This window comes from Notamacropus eugenii, chromosome 6, assembly GCF_028372415.1.
Source record: "Notamacropus eugenii isolate mMacEug1 chromosome 6, mMacEug1.pri_v2, whole genome shotgun sequence".
Lineage (NCBI taxonomy): Eukaryota > Metazoa > Chordata > Mammalia > Diprotodontia > Macropodidae > Notamacropus > Notamacropus eugenii.
This window is the reverse complement of record NC_092877.1, coordinates 323,632,416-323,653,150: the sequence shown is the minus strand read 5'-3', so window position 1 is coordinate 323,653,150 and position 20,735 is coordinate 323,632,416. Positions and strand designations below refer to the sequence as shown.

The window sequence follows — 20,735 nt, the reverse complement described above, 5'->3', positions numbered from 1 at the left end:
TGTTTCTTTCTGTCTGTCTCTCTCTCTGTCTCTCTGTATTTCTCCTGTTTCTGTCCATCTCTGTCTCGCTGTCTCTGTTTATCTCCTTGTCTCTCTCAGTCCCTTGCTGTTCATTTTTGTCTCCATTTGTCTCTTTTTTTGTCCCCTTCTCCCTCTCCTATGTAAAATGTGTGTATTTTATATATATGTGTGTGTGTTTTATATATATGTGTGTATGTATTATATATATGTATATGTATACATGTGTGTAACACGTATTTATTCATACACACAAACATATTTTCCTCTCCACTCACACCACACCATCCTAGTCCAGGTCACTTTCACTTCACATTGAATACAGGAATTTTACACGTTGACATAAAAGAGCATGGAGGCCACCAGACTTGTAATAAGCAATTCCATTATGTAGAGCAGATTTCATCCAATATATGGGTAGCAAAAAGCAGAATGGAGGCCTTCAAATCAGCTTTTTAAGACTATTTCATTTTGTGGGAGGAAAAAAAGTATAAAATCTAATAGCTTCCTATCTTGATAAATTGATATCAATACTAAGATCAATTTATTTTTACTCATTGAAAGAGCACAAGTTCTTTCATCACCACTGAAATTTTATTGCCTCAGGACATAACACCTGTCATTCTGTCTTTAGTTATGTCTCTAGGTATCACTATAATACTGAATGTCTTTGTGAGTTATCATTTTAATTTCATTTTCTGTATCCATACATCCCATTTTAGTATGTGTGCTGTGGCTTTGTTGCAGCTTTTTCATCAATAGCTATTTCTACAGTAAACCATGGTGACTCCAGAGCCTCCCTTGCGAGTCTTGACTCCAATCCGAGTACCAACGAGAAAAGCAGCGAGAAAACTGACAACTGTGAAAAGGTACGGCCCCCCGCAAAAATATGTCCTTGTACCCCCCCCCCCAGTTCAATCACAGTCGTGTGATTGATCCCCAGAGCATCCGATCTTGTTCAGTAACCGCTGTGTCCTTGACTCAATAGATCGCAAGGCCACTGTCCCTGATAGGACTGACGCTGAGGTATGACAAGCTTGATCAAGCGGAAACGAGGAGTCTTCTTATGTGCTTTCTTCACATAATGAAGACCATTTCAGAAGGTAAAGAAATCTCTTTAAAATGACTTTTGAGTATGAGAAAGACTGCTAGATTTCAAATAACCCCATACTATTTGACATGTGCTTCCAGAGACTTTGATTTCCTACTGGCAAAGGGCACCCATTTCTGAGATATCTGATTTCTTCAGCATATTGGAGTAAGTCCTACAGCTTAGCTACACGTGTATTTGTGTGTGTGAGTGTGAATGTTCACATTTTTATTTACAATATGTAGTGATATATGTGCATATATTTGTTTGCTTGTTTATTCTTTATCTCTTCCTTCATTCATTCATTCATTTATCTGTTTAATTATTCTTTATGATTTTCTCACTCCAGTTGTCATAAACACCTAGCTAGTGAGTTGAATGGGGTCTGGGGAATGGAAGGCAATATCACATAGTGGAAAGAACTGGGACTTAAGTTGAAGCAGTCATGTACTGACAAATATTTAACAACTGACTTTCTGAAAATGCATGACATCCTTTTAAGTCTAATATGAATTATTAACATTTTCTCCTTCATTTCTTAAGTCTAATCAACGGAACAATAGATCAAGTCCTAATCTGTAGCATTTGTACTCTTAACTTGTAGCACTAGCCTATTTCTAAGGTATAAACATTCAGACTGAAAATCTATCAGTCATCTCTCATGAACTGGTATTTCACACACAGTCCTGGGTTCAAGTCTCAGTTATGCCACTTCACAGTTTCATGACCTCTCTGACCTTCAGCCTCCTCACCGACAAATGAGGAAATTAGACGAGATGCTTTCTGATTTGTTTTCAGCATTCTGTGACACTATGAAATATAACAATTGACTCTTTACTGTATATGAAGCACTTTACATCCATTTTGTTAACTGCTGCTCATAACAACCTAAGACATGTATCCCTTTCTCCACTTGATAGATGAAGAAAATGAGATTTACAGAGACCATGACATGCTTATGGTTCATAGGATAGTAGATTGAGAGACCTTAGAGGTCAAACAGGTCATACAGTTAGTAAGTATGAGAGGCAAAAATGATCCCAACATTTCCTCTTCCCAAGTCAAGCATTCTGTTTACTACAAAAACAGAATTGGCAAGCAAGATTAAAAGGATTTTTTTTCTTCTGAAGAATATCTTCAGAAACAACATGAGATCACAGATAGAGAACCAGCCTCAGAAAGACTTGGACTGAAGTTCTATCTCTGACATATACTGACCAGGTGACCCTGGACAAGTCATTTACCTCTCTGCTTCTTCTAGGTAACTCTCTAAGCCTATAAGTTGCTGAGAAATACTGACACCTTTGTTGATAGACTTTCTTCACCCGGGAATTCACCAAATTACAGAAAATACAGGCTCAGGTCCCATCCCTAGCACTATGAATATTCTGAGTGTAAGTGGTTTGCTCTCTGAAAATGGTATTAATAGTAAGAATTTGACATCATTTTTTTTCCTTTCAGTGTTTGTCTTCAAAATTTCAGATACCTGGGCAAACGTAATATAATAAGGTAACATTTTTGAACTATTACTGATTTTAGGACATATATGAAATACTCATTTATTAGATCAGATTAATCCTCAATACACATTCTGCTCTCCACTCACATAACCACCATCCTGGTTCACTTCACACTGAATCTAGAAACTTTAGATGTTGAAGTGCTGGAGCACTGGTGCCTGCAGGGCCATGACTAGCAATTCCAATATGTAGAACAGAGATCATAAAATATGTCTGTGGTAAGAAGCAGAATGCAAATTTAGATTTTTTTTATTCAGCCTTTGATTTAGACAGGTAATCTGAAAGGACCTTTTCTGTATATGAGATATTTAAGAACTATAAAGAAAGATTTTCCCTCCAGTAATGTTATATATTTCTGAGAGAATTTAATCAATTAATTAACAAATAAACAATTTATTAAGTACCAACTTTGTGGCAGGCACTGTGCTAGATGCTAGAAATAGACAGACAAAAATAAAAGAGTCCCAGCCTCCTAGGGAACCCATGGGGGAAACCACATGCATCCATATACGTGTGTACAAAATAAATATATGGCAATAAAAAATAAATACCTGGTAATTTTGTAAGAGCAACAGTAACAGCATTTGAGAAAATCAAAAAAGTCTTCAAGTGGAATATCATCTTTGAGCTGAGCTTTGAGGGAAGCTGGAGAATTTAAGAGACACAGGGAAAGAGGGAGTGCCTTCCAGGTATGGGAGACAAACTGTGCAAAGATAGAAAATGGAAAGTCTAATATGAGGAAGAGGAAGGGCGGTTTGAAGCAAGGTACCTGGGAAGGTAGGTTATAGCCTTGCTGTGAATGGCAACCAGGAGAGTTTGTATTTGATCCCAGAGATAATGAGAAGTCATTGGAGTTACTGAGCAAGAGAAGAACATGGGCAGGCCTGGACTTCGCCAATATTAATTTGTTAGCCATGTAAAGGTTAGAGAGAAAAGGGAAAAACTTGAAGCAAAAGCCAATGAAGAGTCTATTTCAGGGCAGCTAAGTGGTGCAGTGGATAGAGCACCAGCCCTGGAGTAAGGAAGACTTGAGTTCAAACCCTTACTAGCTGTGTGACCCTGGACAAGTCACTTACCCCAGATTGGTCAAAAACAAAAGCTTATTTCAATAATCCAGGTGAGAAATAATGAGAACTGAAATGTGCTGATATATTGGCCTAACTAATGTCATCCTATAAAGGGGTTATATGGGCACAATTTTTACCTATCTACTTCAGAAAGATCCTTCAATAAACAGTCAAAGAGGAACAATCACAGGGATGTTTTGTTTCTATTATCATCCATTTCTTTTGAGAAAAGTCCCAGGTCAAGTCCCTTATCCAAACCTGATCTTCCAACTGCCAATAGTAAACATGACTCTTGGGATTATATTTCCTCTCCTAATCAATGAAATATGGCAGATGAATATTCTAGTTCTTGTTTTGTTAGATATGGATTCTTCATTTCTTAGACACATTGTTATAGAATTAATATGCATATTTTCTTTTTAGGAAAATTGCTGCTGCATTTAAGTTTGTCCAGGCAACCCAGAATAATGGAACTCTGAAAGGTTCTAATTCCTCCTGTCAGACCACAGGTCTTCTTTCACAATGGTAAGGTCATATCATCTACATGCACACATACACACATATGTATTGTGTATATCTACCTGCATGCATACACATACATACATATATACATATACACACATATCACATATCTCACATATATCATATAGAATAAAATGTAAATATACACATTTATACACATACATATATACATATACACATGTATATATGTATATATATCACATATCTCACATATATCATATAGAATAAAGTGTAGATATACACACATTTACATACATATACATATGTATATGTATGTGTGCATACATGTGTATTTAAATGTCATAGCAAATATGGATTGTAAATAATTTCAATAACAGATTTTCTATTACAAATATGTACTTACATATTCACTTATATACATGTATCGTACATGTCTATATGTGTATACATGTACATATATGTGTGTATGTGCATCAAACCAAATATGAATTCTAAATAACATCTTTTGGATTCCATTAAAAGTAGGGTTTTTTTTAAAAGGAAACTCTCTTGAATATTAACATGGTTAACGAACTTTTGTTCCAATATTTGGGCCCTTTTACTAGTTCTTAATCTTCCCATCGAGAGGCCACAGCAACAAAAAGCAGTCTTTCATTAAGCGCCTGCTGTATGCCAGGTACTGTGCTAAATACTGAGGATACAAATAAAGACAAAAACCATCCCTGTCCTCAAGGTGCGCACATTCATAGTGACGTAGAGGGTCATCCCTCAGTAGATTGAGGCACCACCTTGGAATCATTAGACTTGGGTTCACGTCTTCCTTCTGACACGTACTAGCCATATGGCCATGGGCAAGTCACATCAGCCCGGAGAATCTCACCCAACTCTCTGCAACTCTTAAGTTACCAAAGAGTTACCAGATTGGAGTTTTCCATACCAAGAGAATCATAGGCATCAACCAACACAAACACGTGCTTTCCGGACAAATGGCAAAGTAGTGGATTCTATCTGTGCCCCTTTTATTTTAGTAATTGCAGTTGTTTTTGAAGTTGTAGTATTGAATCACTATTAGCTAAAATAGAGGGCACAATTTAAAAGTGCCCAGAAGTCAGTATGTGCTTAATAAATTCAATGTTTATTGAATTGAACTAGAATTCCCATGTGACTCATAAATAATAATTCTATGCTAACACCATATCCCGGTTTTGCTTGTCCCTTCCTTTGGTAGTTTACCAATAAATATAACTAAAGCAGTATTCTTAAAAGTTTTCAAAAGCAATCAGAGTAGGAAGCATAGTGCAATTGGAAAAACTGGATATGGAGGTTGAGAATTTGCATTCAAATCCTTATTCTGCCATGTATAAACTGTGTGACCTTGGGAAAGTCACCTAACCACTCTGGACCTCAATTCCTTAATCTGTAAAATGAGAATTTTGACTAGATGACCTCTAGTCCTTTCTGTCTCTAAATCTACAATGTCATAGGATTTATGGGGAAAAAATCATAGGCCATATTTTGTCTATGCCATAAGAATCCCTAGGATTTGACCTTAAGTATGCAATCCATATTCAGCAATTATAAATAATAATTTTGCCTGAGGTTGGGCCTGTTCTGCTTAACTCTGGGGGCTATAGTTCAGTCTGAACCTAAGCTAGGTCCAAGTGTCTAATGCAATGAGCAGAGGGTCTGCCTGGGAAATCTGAATTGGCCCCACATCATCTCTAGGTTCATAGACTGCTTGAAAACCCATATACTTCCTGGGATTTGCAAATATAAGTGGACTTATGTCTTAGAACCAAACATGTTTCATCTACCCATGAGGGTCCACCATATGGATCTCAGAATCTAGCCCGTTTGTTCCTGAGATCTTGGGAGATGGTCTAAGCTCATCTGTCTTCTGTCAGCTCAAGCAGCTTTCCCAAGTCCAGTCCCATATGAACCACCTAAGACCATATGTCTGTGGTTAATTCAGAAATAGCCTAACCTTGAAGACCAGACGTGAGACCAGGAGAATGGTCATTTGTTTCCAGTATCCAGTATTCCATCCTTCCCTCACAAAGCTGTTTTTATGGGCAGTTGAACCAATAGTAAACATCCTTAGAATTATAAACCTATTATATTTGCAGAGGGGTAGAACAAACAAAGACTAGGAAGGGGAACCATTCATCACTTGCTTCCCAGATAAACATTTTCTTAGTTTCATAACTGGAAGAGGCATAAGGCTTTTGACTAAGGCATCTGAGGCCATCATGCTGTCCTTTAATAGAAACAGCATGGTAGTATTATTTTAAAATGTGGCCAAGAGAGAAACAATGAAGCTGTCTTCAACCCCTCCCCCAGTGTTTCAGGCTCCCCTCCTATCATTAGCCATTCTGTAACTTAAATATAATGGTAAATCATAAGAATCTCCAAGGGAAAAACAAACATAACTTAAGTAGAAGCAGCTAAGTGGTGAAGAGGCTAGAATGCCTTGTAGACCTGACTTCAGATCCTGCCTCAGATGCTCACTAGCCAGGTGACCTTCTGCAAGTCACTTTACTTCTTTCTGCCTCAGTTTCCTTATTTGTAAAATGATAATAGCAGGGCTTACCTCAACAAGATTGTTGTAAGGAGAAAATGGGCTGGAGTGTATAAAGTGCTTTTTAAACCTTAAAGTGCTAGATCAGTGCTAGCTATTGTTGTGATTAAATATTGCCATTAACCAGGGCCTTCCTTGGAGAATTATCTTATAAAAACTCTTTTGGCACCAGATGCATAATAATAAAGTCTTGGCCATCTTTCCCTCTCCAGCATCAAATATGCCACAACTTAACATTTCAAGTGTTCTCTGTCAGAAAAATTCCATGTCAAGTGCTCTCAAAAACTTGCATAATTTTATTAAATAAAAATGAATATTTCTAAACAGGTTTAAATTTCAGGGCTACTAAAGGATGTTCACATTTATACCAAAGTGAACTCTGCAATTATGACTTTTACATGTAGAGAAAAAGCTTTTTCAATCACACAACAGAAAAGGATTTACAATAGTAACGGGGGAGATCCTTTTCCTAGGCAACTCTGTACCAAAGCCTTTTTTTCATTATTTATTAACATTAAGTCTTTTCTGTAGTGAGACAGGCTAAGACACAGAAAATAAAGTACTCATCGGTGGGTGGTGAATTAAGTCTTCAAGATCACATGGGTACCATTTGGTAAATTAGCTTTCCCAAGAACTAAGTGTTTCGCTTAAAAGTGTTAACTTTACCCATATGGGAACAGTTCCTCCAGGGAGCAAATTACAAGCTATTTTTCCTAATAGCTTGTGCTTTTGAATTCTTCAGTAGGCTAACACAAATACTGCACTTCTGTTCTGGCAAAAAGGCACATATTTAGCTAGAGGTAACAATTCACTCTTTCTAATGGCAAGAGAAGGTTTGTAGGAGGATAACTTATTATTGTACATAGATTTTCCAAAATCTATTTTGGCCCCAGTAAAATAGCTCAAGCAAAGCAGACTTCCAATCCAATCCGATGCAATCATTTAAGTTCCTACTATGTGCATGACACTGGTCTAAGTGCCTGGAATACAAAGACAAATCAAAAACAAATCTGGTTATTCTCAGGAATAAAACATGTAGATTGATAAGTATGTAGATTATTAATTAAATAGAAAGAGAGAATTTACAACTTGGCATAGGGGAAAGAGGTTCAGAAAAGGTTTCCCATAGGAAGTAGTATATCTGGGCCTTGAAGATTCTAAGGATTTTAAGGGATAGAAGTGGAGTACATTCCAGGGATGAGGAACAGTCATACAAAGGTATAGAGTGAGGAGATGGAATGTTGAGTTTGGAAAACAGCAAGCCAGACAGTTAAGTGAGAGAAAAGATGACAAGTAAGGGAATGCTGAAAAACATAAATATGGAAATATCTTCTGGAGTCAGACTGTGAAGGGCTTAACTGCCAAGCTAAGGTGTTGGCATGGTATTCTAGAGAAGTGCTACATATTTTTTTATGTCATGGACCCCCTTTGCCAGGCTGGTGAAGTCGGTGGAACTCTTCTCAGAAGATTTTACAATGATGGAAGGAAATGTTAAATTTCAATGTATAAAGAAAGGCAAAGATATGATTTTTTTACCATTGAAGTTCATGGACTCCCTGAAATCTCTCTATGGATTGCACTGCGGACCCTGGGTTAAGAACCTCTATACTAGAAATTGAATTTTTCACTGAAATTTCCATCATGGTTCATTGACCACAATGACAAATCCTACAACTAGTTTTTTCATAATTAATCCCTTTCAAGACATTTAAGTATTTTTAAAAATTAATTGTTTGCATTCATTGTTTCTTATTAGCATGATTTATTTAAATTACTTCTGTTTTCTCTTCTTTAGGATGCATACCACTTCCAGTCAGGAAGGGCATAAGCATCACAGATCTCAAACGTTACCCATAATCCGTGGCAAAAATGCGCTTTCTAATCCCAAACTCTTACAAATGTTGGATAACACCATCACAAGTAAGTAAGCCAGAATCATTAGAAACCTGATTGTTGCCCATTTTAGTTCTCATTCAATTTGTATGAGAAGCCATGCTTTGGGAATTTAGAGAAGGTAAGGAAATTCATTATACTCTTATGAGGAGTACTCCTTGAACAGTTTTTTTTTTCTCTCAATGAGACTATATCCTGGAAGACTGGGGGACAGTTATGACTGGATGGAGGAGAAAGGGTGAACATACATACCCAGACCATTCTGCGTATGATCCCTGGACAAACAGACTACAAGCTTTTCCCAGTACTGACTATGCCACTTCTCAAGCTGGATAATCCAGTCAGTTGGAAGGAACTCTACTAAGAATATAGTCTTAAATTTGCATTCAGAAAAACCTGAGTTCTGACACTTACTAGCTGTTGTGATCCTGCCTGCCCGAGTTTCCTCTTCTGTAACATAAAGATAATAATATCACCTGCTTCCCAAGGTTGTTGAGAGGAAAAATTGAGATATTTGCAAAGTTCTTTGCAAACTTTAAAGTATTATATGGGAGACAAGGGGAGGGATAAGTGTCTATATAGCAGCTACTATGTTTCAGGCTCTGTGCTGAGCACTTTTTACAAATGGTTATTGCAAATGCTAGCTAAGACTATGTTCTTTAGGGCTACTAAGTATACCGTGGAAGAAGGCAAAGCTCTCTTTCTCAGAAAGGTGTAAAAATGGCATCTTTGAGGGGCAACCCATGTAATATCAAGTATCTGCAGTCAGAAAGTTGAAGAAAATGCCACCCAGGATTTTGTTAAATAGTTACATGGTATAGTGAAAAGAGTGCTGGTTCTAGAGACAGAGGATCTGGTTTCAAATTCTACCTCCTATACTTAGGAGCTGTTTGACCTTTGGCAAGTCACCTTCCTGGACACCAGATTCCTTATCTGTAACACAAAGTTAGACTAGATGATCCTTAAAGCCCTTCCAGCTCTAGACTTAAGATCTTACAAATGTCAAATCCACTCAACAAGCATTTATAAAAAGATCTGTAACTCCAAGGAGCTTACAGACTAGTAGGGAAGACGTGTTAAGGAAGGAAGCAACTAAGGCTACCTGACTCACAGAGGGAAAGTAATGGTCTGTAGTTTGTGTACTCTTCTAAGATGAAGGAAAATATCCTGTATCCACTATCCCACAGTAGTCTTATCATTATGAGAATTTGTGCAACCAAATTTATGGAGATAATATGGGGCTGGTTGTGACTGAGTAAGTAGAATACTAAGGATAAGTGACCAGTACTTGATATGAAGGGGAATAGATCATTTGGCTCTTTAAATTTTCAACCGGAATACCAAGACAATACTGAGTTGTAAAGTTAGCCAGTAGGTAATCTAAGTAAACAGGAAAACTTTGGTTTGAGAGATGACTGGAAGATAGGAGATCATTTTGAATCTGCCCCTCAGACAAAAGTCTTTGATCAGAAGAAGATCGCCTTAGAATTTATACATGCATTTCAACTTTTTATACATAGGTAATTCCAACGAAATAGACATTGTACACCATGTAGACACAGAGGCCAATACTGCCACTGAGGTGTGCCTCACAATTCTGGATCTGCTAAGCCTCTTTATTCGTGTCCACCAGGTGAGTGAGTCTCACAGGGGAACTCTCCTTGGAAGGGTGAAAAGACTGTAATGGGAAAGTTAAGTGGGCATATGATGCCACATAGCCATAATAGAACATCATGGAGCAAAATGTCATCAGGAATTTTGTGACAACAGTTGGCCCAGAATTGACCATTTCAATACTACTAAGTAATGACTAAGCTCTAAGAGAAATAAATTGACTAATGGTGTTGGATAATGACCTGGATATTACTCTGGTCAGGTGTTAAAAATGGCTGCCTATTATTTCCTTTGGGAAAGAGAATTTGGTTAAGAGAAGCTAGAGTAAAGTTATGACTTATCAGGCTTTCTGAAATAAAGGGAGAGACAAAGAGGAATTGTATGAGTCAAGCTTATTTTAGACAAATCCTGGCTGTGGACTATAGCTGGCAAATTTAGCTATGAGGAAAGTTGGCATCAGGGAAACTTTGGATTCATTCATTCAATCAGCAGACATTGTCTAAATACCTATTATCTATACATCACTGAGCCAAAAAAAAAATAAAACAATCCCTGCCCTCAAGGAGCTTACATTCTATGAGGTAGGAGGGACACTACAGAGAACCTAATATCCCATCACTGGGAGTATTCCCTATAGAGATCTTGGCCAAAATAGATCTATGGCTGCCTGTCCTTGTTGTCATTATTTTCCCATTAATTCACCAAGGGAATCCACTTGATTCCACCAACTTGAATACCTATTATAATTTTTTTTTCAATTTACTGAAACAAGTCCCTCTTTTTCCACTACAAATCCTAAGATCAGGGAGCCATCACAGTCCAGATGCAGCCTGAAAATCATAAAGCTGGCTTCAGATCCTATCCTGGACACTCCCTAGCTACATGAATTTAGCCAGATCATTACAGTTTCCTCAGTTGTTAGACTGGATGACCTCTACTGGTCCCTTCATCATCTCCAGTATAGGAAATGGAAAAGTTTCCTGGAGTGAGTCATACTCTCACTCTGGTTTCTCTTCATCAAAGCCTCTTGCCCAAAGGAAATAATAGTTCTGAACATTTGGACTTCAGTGACAGTCCAACTAAATCCTATTCGTTCATAGTTGATAGCATGTGGGCAAGCTGCTCATTTTGCAGATAAGAAGATAACACTTATCTGTGATGGTAATTGGCAAAGCCATAACTAAAACTCAGGTCACCTGGGGGTCTTCTAATTAGCCAGTGAAAAGTAGTATTATTATATGTTTAGTACTAGGGATACTAAGAAAAGCAATAAAGTGCTCCTTGCACTCAAAGAGTACACATTGTAATAGAAGAAACACATGAAAATTACAAGATCTTCTACTTATTTATGATCACTTTTCTGTTGATTTTCCAGAGGCAACTCCAGCAATCTGAATGCCAGAATTCGATGATGAAGAGAATTTTTGATACCTACCTTCTCTTTTTACAAGTGAATCAGTCAGCAACTGCTCTGAAACATGTTTTTGCTGCATTAAGGTTGTTTGTATCGAAGGTACAATTCCCTTATATTCCAGTGAAGTTTATACTCTAATAAAGGCCTGTGACTTACATGACATTGTGGAAATCTAAACAGAGATGCACCTGTGAAGACCTGTTCAAAAATATTTTAGTTATTGTAAACAGTAGGGGGAAGAATTTAATTTTTTTAAAAAAAGAAAATGGGAATAGATTTGGAATAATGATCTCAAAATTGACCCAGTAACTTTGTCAAGTGCATCTACTTAACTAGAAAAAGACATATCTCTACAACCAAGGGTTTGCTGGTAAACATTTAACTACCAGCTTTTTAAAATAAAAAAGATGTATGCATGATATACTTTTAATTTTAATCTGTCTTATTAACATTTTCTCACTTTTTTAAGTCTAGAGAGTCATCAAAACAATAAACCAAGCCCTGATTTGTGGCATTTGTCGGTTTCTGAGGTTTAAATGTTCACAGTGGAAATTGAATGACAGCTGGTTAGAGCTGGCTCCCACATACCCTGCCTACAATCCTGGTGCTAGAGGCAGCTGTAGCACAGATAATATAATCACAATAACTCAAATTAAAATGACACAAAATTTTCCTCATAATCCTATGAGAGCAATAATGAGGGATTTTTTATGCCAGTTTTGCAGCTAAGGAAACTAAAGGTCAGCTGCAGAAGTGACTGCTCTAAGGTTACACATTTTACTAAATAGCCAAATTTTTCTCCAGCAGGGCTATCATACTTTTCTTGTCTCAGGTAGCCCAACAGAAACCAGGGAAATATAGAAGGGGTAATATCATGATAGAATGCTAGAAGACCTGGTTTTGAATTCTAACTCAAAACTCCTAGGTATGTGACCCTGAGCAAGACATTTAACCTCTACAAGATCCCACTTTCTCATTTTTAAAATGAGAATGGCAGATCCAAATGAGAAAATGAACATTTTAAAGCACCAACCAAATCTGAGCTGCATGTCTTACCTCTGGCAGCCCAAGACTCCCTATGTTCAAGTTGTCACCATTCAAGTCATTCAAGTAATGAACATGTGACAATGAGGGTGCCTCCTCATTGATAGCAGATTTCCAACCCTCTCTGAGGGGCCCACAGAGTCACTTCTACATGGAGTTTTCAACCTGTCATTATCTCAGTAACTGGACCAATGCCCTAGGGCTTAGTGATGGCCAGATGTCTTAGATATGACTTTGTAAGTTAGAACCCAGACCAAGATCCACTGCAGACTTATTCCCCATGATTCATGGGATACAGTGACCCCCAGAGTAACTAATGTGGTATAATTCCAGTTTTTGCTCGTTTCCCCATGGATTGCTACCCCTGATTATTATCCCATTAAATATAAAGACCTACCACACTTTGTAGTCACATGAAGCAATGTTCTGAGCTTTCTGGAACTGCACCCTCTTGTCCTGCCTGTTACTAGTAGTCACTCACTCTGATCTCAGAGTGATCCCCACCTTTCCCCTACCCCTTTTCTTCTTCCAACTTCTTGCTTAGGAAAAGATGGAGTATTGCTTTCCCAAAAAGGCTGTACTTACTTGTCAGAAGATTCCAAGATGCCTCCACTCATGCCTCACTACTTCATTCACTATCATGAGGCACAAATAAAGAAATTCCCTAAGTTATGGTCCTATCCAGCAGTTGCCTAAATACTCACAAAGCTTATGGAATCACACACAGAAACACAAACGATTGTACTACAAAGACTAATAGTGTTTCTGTCCTATTTGTGTATCTCTCCTCATATCATGTGGAAACCTTTGCACACAGGAATAGTTTCAACTCCAATCTGCTAATGGGGTGGGGAACCTGCAGCCTTGAGACCACATGTGGCCTTTTAGTCCTCAAGTGCAGCCTTTTCACTGAGTCCAAATCTTATAGAACAAATTCTTTTTATTAAGGGAATTTGTTCTGTGAAGTTTGAACCAGTCAAAAGGCCATGCTTGAGGACCTAGAGGGCCACATGTGGCCTCAAGGCCATGGGTTCCCCACCCCTGTCAGCTAGAACAGTTCCAAATTAAAATCTGTGGTGCAACCCATGTTAGGTGAAGCTTCAGAGAGTAGGCTAAGATATTTTAGAATGATGCCAACTGACTAGAGCACAGAGTGGCAACAAGTAAAGTCACCCCACCTTGGAGGAAAAAAATATTATCCTAACTTTGATAAATGTAATTATCTCTTCTTAATTTGTGTGAGATGCAAAGAAAAGCAAAATCAGGAGGGTTTTTAGGAGACTTTTTTTTTAAGTTAGAAGAATGGAAAGAGATGTAAGCTCTACTCAGCATGTCTTTCATTTTTTCAGTTCCCTTCAGCATTTTTTCAAGGGCAGGCCGACCTCTGTGGATCATTCTGCTATGAAGTCTTAAAATGCTGTAACCACAGGTCACGGTCAACTCAGACAGAAGCCTCTGCACTCCTTTATTTCTTCATGAGGAAGAATTTTGAATTTAACAAGCAGAAGTCAATTGTCAGGTCCCACCTACAAGTAAGTCTTACCAATCTTGGAGGCTGGCTGCCCCCAAAGCTACTGATCAGTTCACTTATGACAAGGAACCATTGAGTGGGTAACATCATTTGCAATAGGCAATCAATTAGATGGAATCCCTGTACAGGATGTCTCTGACAGGTAGCCCAAATGCTTCCCCTTGAGGAGTAGACGGCTGGGAAAAACAGGGAAGAACCAGTGTTTCCATTTCATCTGCAGAACAAGAGTTTTGGACAGGCTTAGGAGTGACAGTAGATCATGAGAAAAAGGAGTTCTAAATGTCCTTTTTCCCGACCTTTTCCTAGGTCTATCTTCAGATCTACCATTAGAACATAAACACTTGCTGAGTAGGCATTGTTTTACCCTTTGTACCTGTATCACCAGCACCTACCACAATGCTTGCCATAGATTAAAACGTTGATACTTAGTGATTGATCAAATGATTGATTAACTTCAAAACTTCTAAGCCTCCTGGGCTCCTGCCAGTCTGACTCCAGGATATATAATGTTTCTTCTCCAAATATTTCAAAAGATCTGATTTCATTTAGGGTAGGTACTCCTTCGACCAAGGCAGGTCATAACCCCTCCTTGCCTTAATAGACAGCCTTGATGAGTTGATGTGGATGAAAAAAAAACTATCATCTGATGGCTGTCTGTCTGTTGATGAGCCTCTCCAAGTTTAGCTGGGCAGGAAGATCTTAGATAAAAGATGTACAGTCTCTTCTTTGGCCTGAACTCAAAATCTTTCCAGCTTATAGAATGTCCCAAAATTCAAAATCCCACGACACAGTCGTCTAGAAATCAGGGTCCCCTCCACCCCATAGTGGTCTCATTGTAATAGATATACATCAAAACCCTTTACTAGAGTCCTAACTATTTATTTGAATGAATGGTAAAGAAGGGTGTCCATAGTATGACCCACTGAGGGAATATTCTTAGGTCCATGTGTATAAGCAAGGCAGGGCGACTTCTGGAATTGGTTCCTCTTTATTCAATTCTCCTTTCTCTTCTAGCTCATTAAGGCTGTAAGCCAGTTAATAGCCGACGCAGGAATTGGAGGATCCCGGTTTCAACATTCCCTGGCAATTACAAATAATTTTGCCAATGGAGACAAACAAATGAAAGTAAGAAATGTTTTGCATCCTTCTCTAACGCACATTAGGAAGAAAGTTGAAATGTCATCTAGAGAGTGGTGTGATTTCCTACCAATGGAAACATAAATTATACTTTTTAAAAACAGCAACTTCAGGTGGGCACTGTGCTGTTAATGGTTCTAATGAGGAGTTTTGATTTATTTTTCCTTCCCGAGGCCAGTGGAATCAAAGGGAATGCTTTACAAAATAATTATCCCACATCAGAGAGAGATTTGACACTCAGCATTTATCAAAGCTAGCCCCGATTATGTACATTATATTCTTCACCCTTTTCTAATTAGAGTCTATTAGCATTTATTAAGTGTTTACTAAGTGAACTGGGCTACACAAATATTGGGAAAACAAAGAAAGGCCACATTGGCATAACAACTTTTTTTAGAAAGCTATTTTAACTTTTTTTTTCTCACCCACACTCTTGGTATGGAGAAGTGGACATTCAGTTGAAGCTTCTGCCTGTGATGCCAAGGTGTCAGACTCACAAAATTGACTGAGTTTTCATGTATGATATTCACTCCCTTCATATCTTTCATTTATACAAACATCTCTTATATATGCCTATCCTTTAGGAGAGATTGCAGTGACAAACTCTTTGGCTTAGCATGTGTAGATCTTCACAGCCTAACTCCAAATTACCCTTCCAGGTTCCATACTTACTGTGTCACTTCTATCGTACTGCCAAATGGGTTAAACTGGTGCCATCTTAGCCTCCCTGCTTTTGCATGAAGCATATCCCACACCAGAGATACACTCTTTCCTCATCTTTTCCTTTTAAGTATTCGGATAGTCAATAAATGTGTAGTAAGCACCTACTGTGTGCCAGGCACTATGACACTGGAATCTTTAGCGTCCTTTATGGTTCAGTTCATCTACCACCTCCTCTGCGAAGCCTCTCAGGATCTCCCTGATTTTCAGTGCTCCCTCTCCCTTCTTAAATGTCACATGTACGGCTATCTGTTGACATACTGTGTCCCCCATGGTGGAAAATAAGCTGTCTATTCTCTGTATCACACTCTTCAATACTCATAGTAGATGCTTAATAAATGCTTATTGAATTGAATTAAACGACAGGATTTATCATGTGTTATCTAATCACACACACACGCATATCCCCCTTGGTTCCGTCATCATCATTAAAGTAACAGCTTACACTTATATAGCATTTTATCATTTAAAAGTAGTTCATAGTTATCCAGTTCAGTAAGTATTTGAAGTCCCTCTGATGTATGAGACTCTTCGTCACTGAGATGACAAAGATAGCAGCATAGGCCCTTATGTCAAGGAACTTAACAGTCTGCTGAGGGAAAAGACATGCACACAAATAATGATGAAACGAGAGAAGGCTCGATCCTTACAACCCTCTGAGGTGTGCAGTGCAACAGTACACCCATTTTACGGATGAGGATGTTGAGCCTCAGAGGGGTTATGTGACTTCCACATGGTTGCCCAACTAATAAGTAGAAAAGCCAAGATCTAAACTAAGCCTTTCTGATTATAAATCCAGTGCTGTAGCCACATCGTTGTTTCATCATAAGCTGTGACATTATTGCTGTGAGGAACATGAAAGCTCAAAACCCAGTGCACGCATTGTATTTTAGCTAAGTCCTTGTTCAAGTTGTCTCTATGGACTCTGTCTAGTGATAGGTCACCATTCTTCATTTGATCCATTTAGATCAAATCCACAGCCTTTGTGGATATGAAATGAGGCAGCTGGCTGGTGTAGCAGATAGAGTCAGGAAGACCTGAGTTCAATTCAGCCTCAGATACCTACTTAGTTGTGTGACCCTGGGCAAGTCACTTAAGCCCCTAGTGGCCTCAGTTCCTTGTCTGTAAAATGATGATGCACTAGAGAAGGAAATGGCAAATCACTCCAGTATTTTTACCAAGAAAACCCCATGGACAAAAAGTCCATGAGCTCAATTACAGTCAGACATGACTGAATGACTGAACAACCACAAGTGATATGAAACAAAAAGTCTCTCTACAAATACTTAAAACAGAGATGGTGACTTTCCATCCCTGTTTATAATCTTCTTTTGCCTCTACTTCCTTTTAGTCCATCCTCAAATCCCCTGTCGCTTATGAGCAGAAAGTGCCCCAGTCTTGTCATGATTAGACTTAATTTAGAATCTAAGTTTCAAACTTACTCGTTATGTGACCTTAGGTAAGTCATATAACCTCTTTGAGTCTATTCCTTCATCTATCAAATGGGAACAATAATATCCTAGTGACATCATAAAGTAATCAGGAAAGTGCTTTATAACCCATCATGTGCTACTTAAATTTAAGCTATTGTAAATCCCCTTGGAGTATAAGCTCCTTGACGGCAGGAACTGGTTCATCTCATTGATTAAGATCTTTCCTTTCACTTGAAGACTTGCTTTATTTGCTAAGCCTTTGTACCCTAGATGACTTAAATACATTAAGGGGAAAGAGAATAAATGGTTCTTCTGTATGTGCATGTGCTGAGTGGAATCATAGACTTTTGCAGACCTTCAAAGCCAAAAGGCACCTTGTGGGTGTTATTTAGTCATGTACAATTTTTCATGACCCCTTTTGGGTTTTTTTTGGCAAAGATACTACAGTGGTTTCCCATGTCCTTTTCCAATTCATTTTACAGGTGAGGAAACTGAGCAAACTGGGTTAAGTGACTTGCCCAGGGTCACACAGATGGTATCTGAGGCCAGATTTGAACTTAAGTCTTACTGACTCCAGGCCCAGTGCTGTATCCACTGCACCACTTAGCTGCCCACGCAGGCATCTTAGAGAGCATTTACTCAGATCTCCTTATTTGCAGATAATACTACTGAGGCCCAGAGAGTCACAAGACCATAGATTTAAACCTGGAAGGAACCTGAGAAAGAGCCCAGCCTCCTCATGAGGAAACTAGACCCAGAAGGGTAAAAGTGACTTGTTTAAGTTCCCAACTCCAAGTCCTCTGTTCTTTCCACAACATTTGCCAAACTATAACGGTGGCAGCTAGTTGGCTCAGTGGTTAGAGGACTGGACCTAGAATGAAATCTGACATCTGACAGTAGCTGTATTACCCTTAGCAAGTCACTTAACCTCTGTTTGCCTCAATTTGCTTATCTGTAAAATGGGGATAATAATAGTGCCTCCCTCCTGGGATTATTATGAGGATCAAATGCAGTTAGAACACTTCTTGGCTCACAATGCGATAAGAGGCTAATAAATGCATGTTTCCTTCCTTCCTTCCAAGGAAGAAATGGATTCAGAAGTCTCATCTCCCATCCTGAAACACAAAGTCTCCAGGACATCCACACATGTGCACAGTCACGCACATATGCACCTCACCCATTTCTGTGATGAGTATGTACTTTTCCATGCTCTCACACAAACTGTATCTTTCTCCACCCTTCTCCAGAGGAGCACCTATATCACTAGTGTATCACCCAAATGAGAGCAAGGCAAGTCATGAGCATGATTTAAAATAGGTTCAATTTTGAATTCTCCCAACACTGAACTCTGAGTGCGTACCAAGGTCAACTCAAAGTCATTAAAATATAAAGTCCATTAGAGCAGGGCTGTTTCTTATCAGAACCCACCCTCCCCTCCACAGTTAACAAGAGGTCTACAGAGGCTTGGTTGGTTGGTTAGTTGATTGTTATCCATTCTCAAAAAGAATCAAAATGACATCACTATGTTGGAGTCAAGGTACAGTGTGTCTGACTGGCTAATCAGACCAATATTAGCTTGGAAAGTTCTCCTACTGATCAGGCACAAATAATCCATATGAACCTTTGGAGTGGTGTTCTCTCTAAATTTGTGCATCTCATATTTCTTTGGAGCTATTGCAATTCTGCTTCACTCATAAAACACAACACTTTCTTTGAAGTGGGCATGCCATACTGGGCAGTCCTGTGCTAGTGTCTCCCATGTCTCACAATCAATTCTAAAGTTCTTCAGATATATATATAGATATATAGATATATATATTTGTTGAATGCTGACTGTTATATAAATACCAGTAGTACAAGCAGATATTATAAGAATTGCATGAATTCAAGAGGATTTTTGTTTACCCAGGATTTTGTCTTTTCCAAAGAACAGTCATTTCCCAGGAGAGGTGAAAGACCTAACGAAACGCATTCGAACAGTCCTTATGGCTACAGCGCAGATGAAGGAGCATGAGAAAGACCCTGAGATGCTTGTGGATCTCCAGTACAGCCTGGCAAACTCCTATGCAAGTACCCCGGAGTTACGAAGGACATGGCTAGAAAGCATGGCCAAGATTCATGCCAAAAATGGAGATTTGTCAGAGGTAATTTGAGTTGATGTGGTCATTCAATAACAGAGGGCTATTTGAAAACTTCAAAGAACTCTAGATTTATAGCTGAAAGGGACCTTCGGAGGTCTAGTCTAACCCCTCCCCATTTTATAGATGAGGACACTGAAGCTCAGGAAGTTCATGACTTGTCCCAGATCACACATGTAAAATGGAGTCAGGAGCAGGATTGGAACACAGAACCTCTTACTTTGGAGCCAGTACTCTTCTTTATTAGATTTCTTTCTGTTGGCTTGAATAAGACTTGACCTATATGTTGCTTACATTACATTGGCACATAGGATCCAAAAAGTCCTTAGTCCTAGTCTAAAGAATAAATTAAAAGTCATTAGTTCAGAAAGAGAAGGGAGGGAGGAGGTCATTAATTCATGTATGCTAGGACAATTGTATTCAAATCTATTACTGATTTAAAATACTAAACTAAATTCCAAATCCCTGCCATTAAGAACTGAACAATAGTGGGAGACAAAATCCCCTTCATCATCACTCCAAGATATGTAGGTTTGCCTTTTATGATCAAAGACAGATCTTCACTAGAATTGGAGTTGACTCCTGCATGTAGTATACTGACATCTGTGTCCTTATCCAAGGTTCTGTCCTGGCTCTCAGCAGAACTTCCTCACTCATGAGTAAGAAGCAACTCAAAGAAGTAGAAACCCAAGAAGGGGTGATCTTTTCTCCCCTGAATCTTTATGTAAATAACAGGCTAGGAAAAGTCTTCCTCCTGAAACAGGGAACTAGAGGTGAATCAACCAGTAATGGTGGGTAAGTCAAAACCTGTCATTTTATGCAGAAAAATATCAAAACCTAGACTTTTATGCAGGGCAATATTTACCCAGTAAAATGTGAGCCCCGAGAGGTTAAAAGTTTAGGATTTGAGCAGGGTAGTAGGCATGCTTCAGGATATCAGGGGAAAGGAAACATCTCCCTTGTCTTCAGAAATTTGTAGTCTTTGATTTACAAATAAAGATTACATAATCAAGTGATGTGGTACCAATTTTCAGTTTAGCATAGCCCTCTAATAC

At 38.6% G+C, this 20,735-nt stretch overlaps 1 protein-coding gene across 5 annotated transcripts in view; it reads left to right on the top strand.

The window, feature by feature from the left end:
• Nucleotides 1-20,735, top strand: part of DOCK10 (dedicator of cytokinesis 10) — a 358,984-nt gene that overhangs the window by 302,380 nt on the left and 35,869 nt on the right. For 4 of the 5 annotated variants that reach the window (XM_072617984.1, XM_072617986.1, XM_072617981.1 and 1 more), the window contains exons 35-45: nt 766-887; nt 1,007-1,121; nt 1,210-1,276; nt 2,570-2,617; nt 4,119-4,220; nt 8,552-8,676; nt 10,170-10,282; nt 11,639-11,776; nt 14,071-14,253; nt 15,267-15,377; nt 19,471-19,686. In XM_072617984.1, coding sequence (XP_072474085.1) covers nt 766-887; nt 1,007-1,121; nt 1,210-1,276; nt 2,570-2,617; nt 4,119-4,220; nt 8,552-8,676; nt 10,170-10,282; nt 11,639-11,776; nt 14,071-14,253; nt 15,267-15,377; nt 19,471-19,686 — 1,340 coding nt within the window. The remainder of the gene's footprint in view (nt 1-765; nt 888-1,006; nt 1,122-1,209; nt 1,277-2,569; nt 2,618-4,118; nt 4,221-8,551; nt 8,677-10,169; nt 10,283-11,638; nt 11,777-14,070; nt 14,254-15,266; nt 15,378-19,470; nt 19,687-20,735) is intronic. The other variant, XM_072617982.1, reaches the window with a different exon arrangement.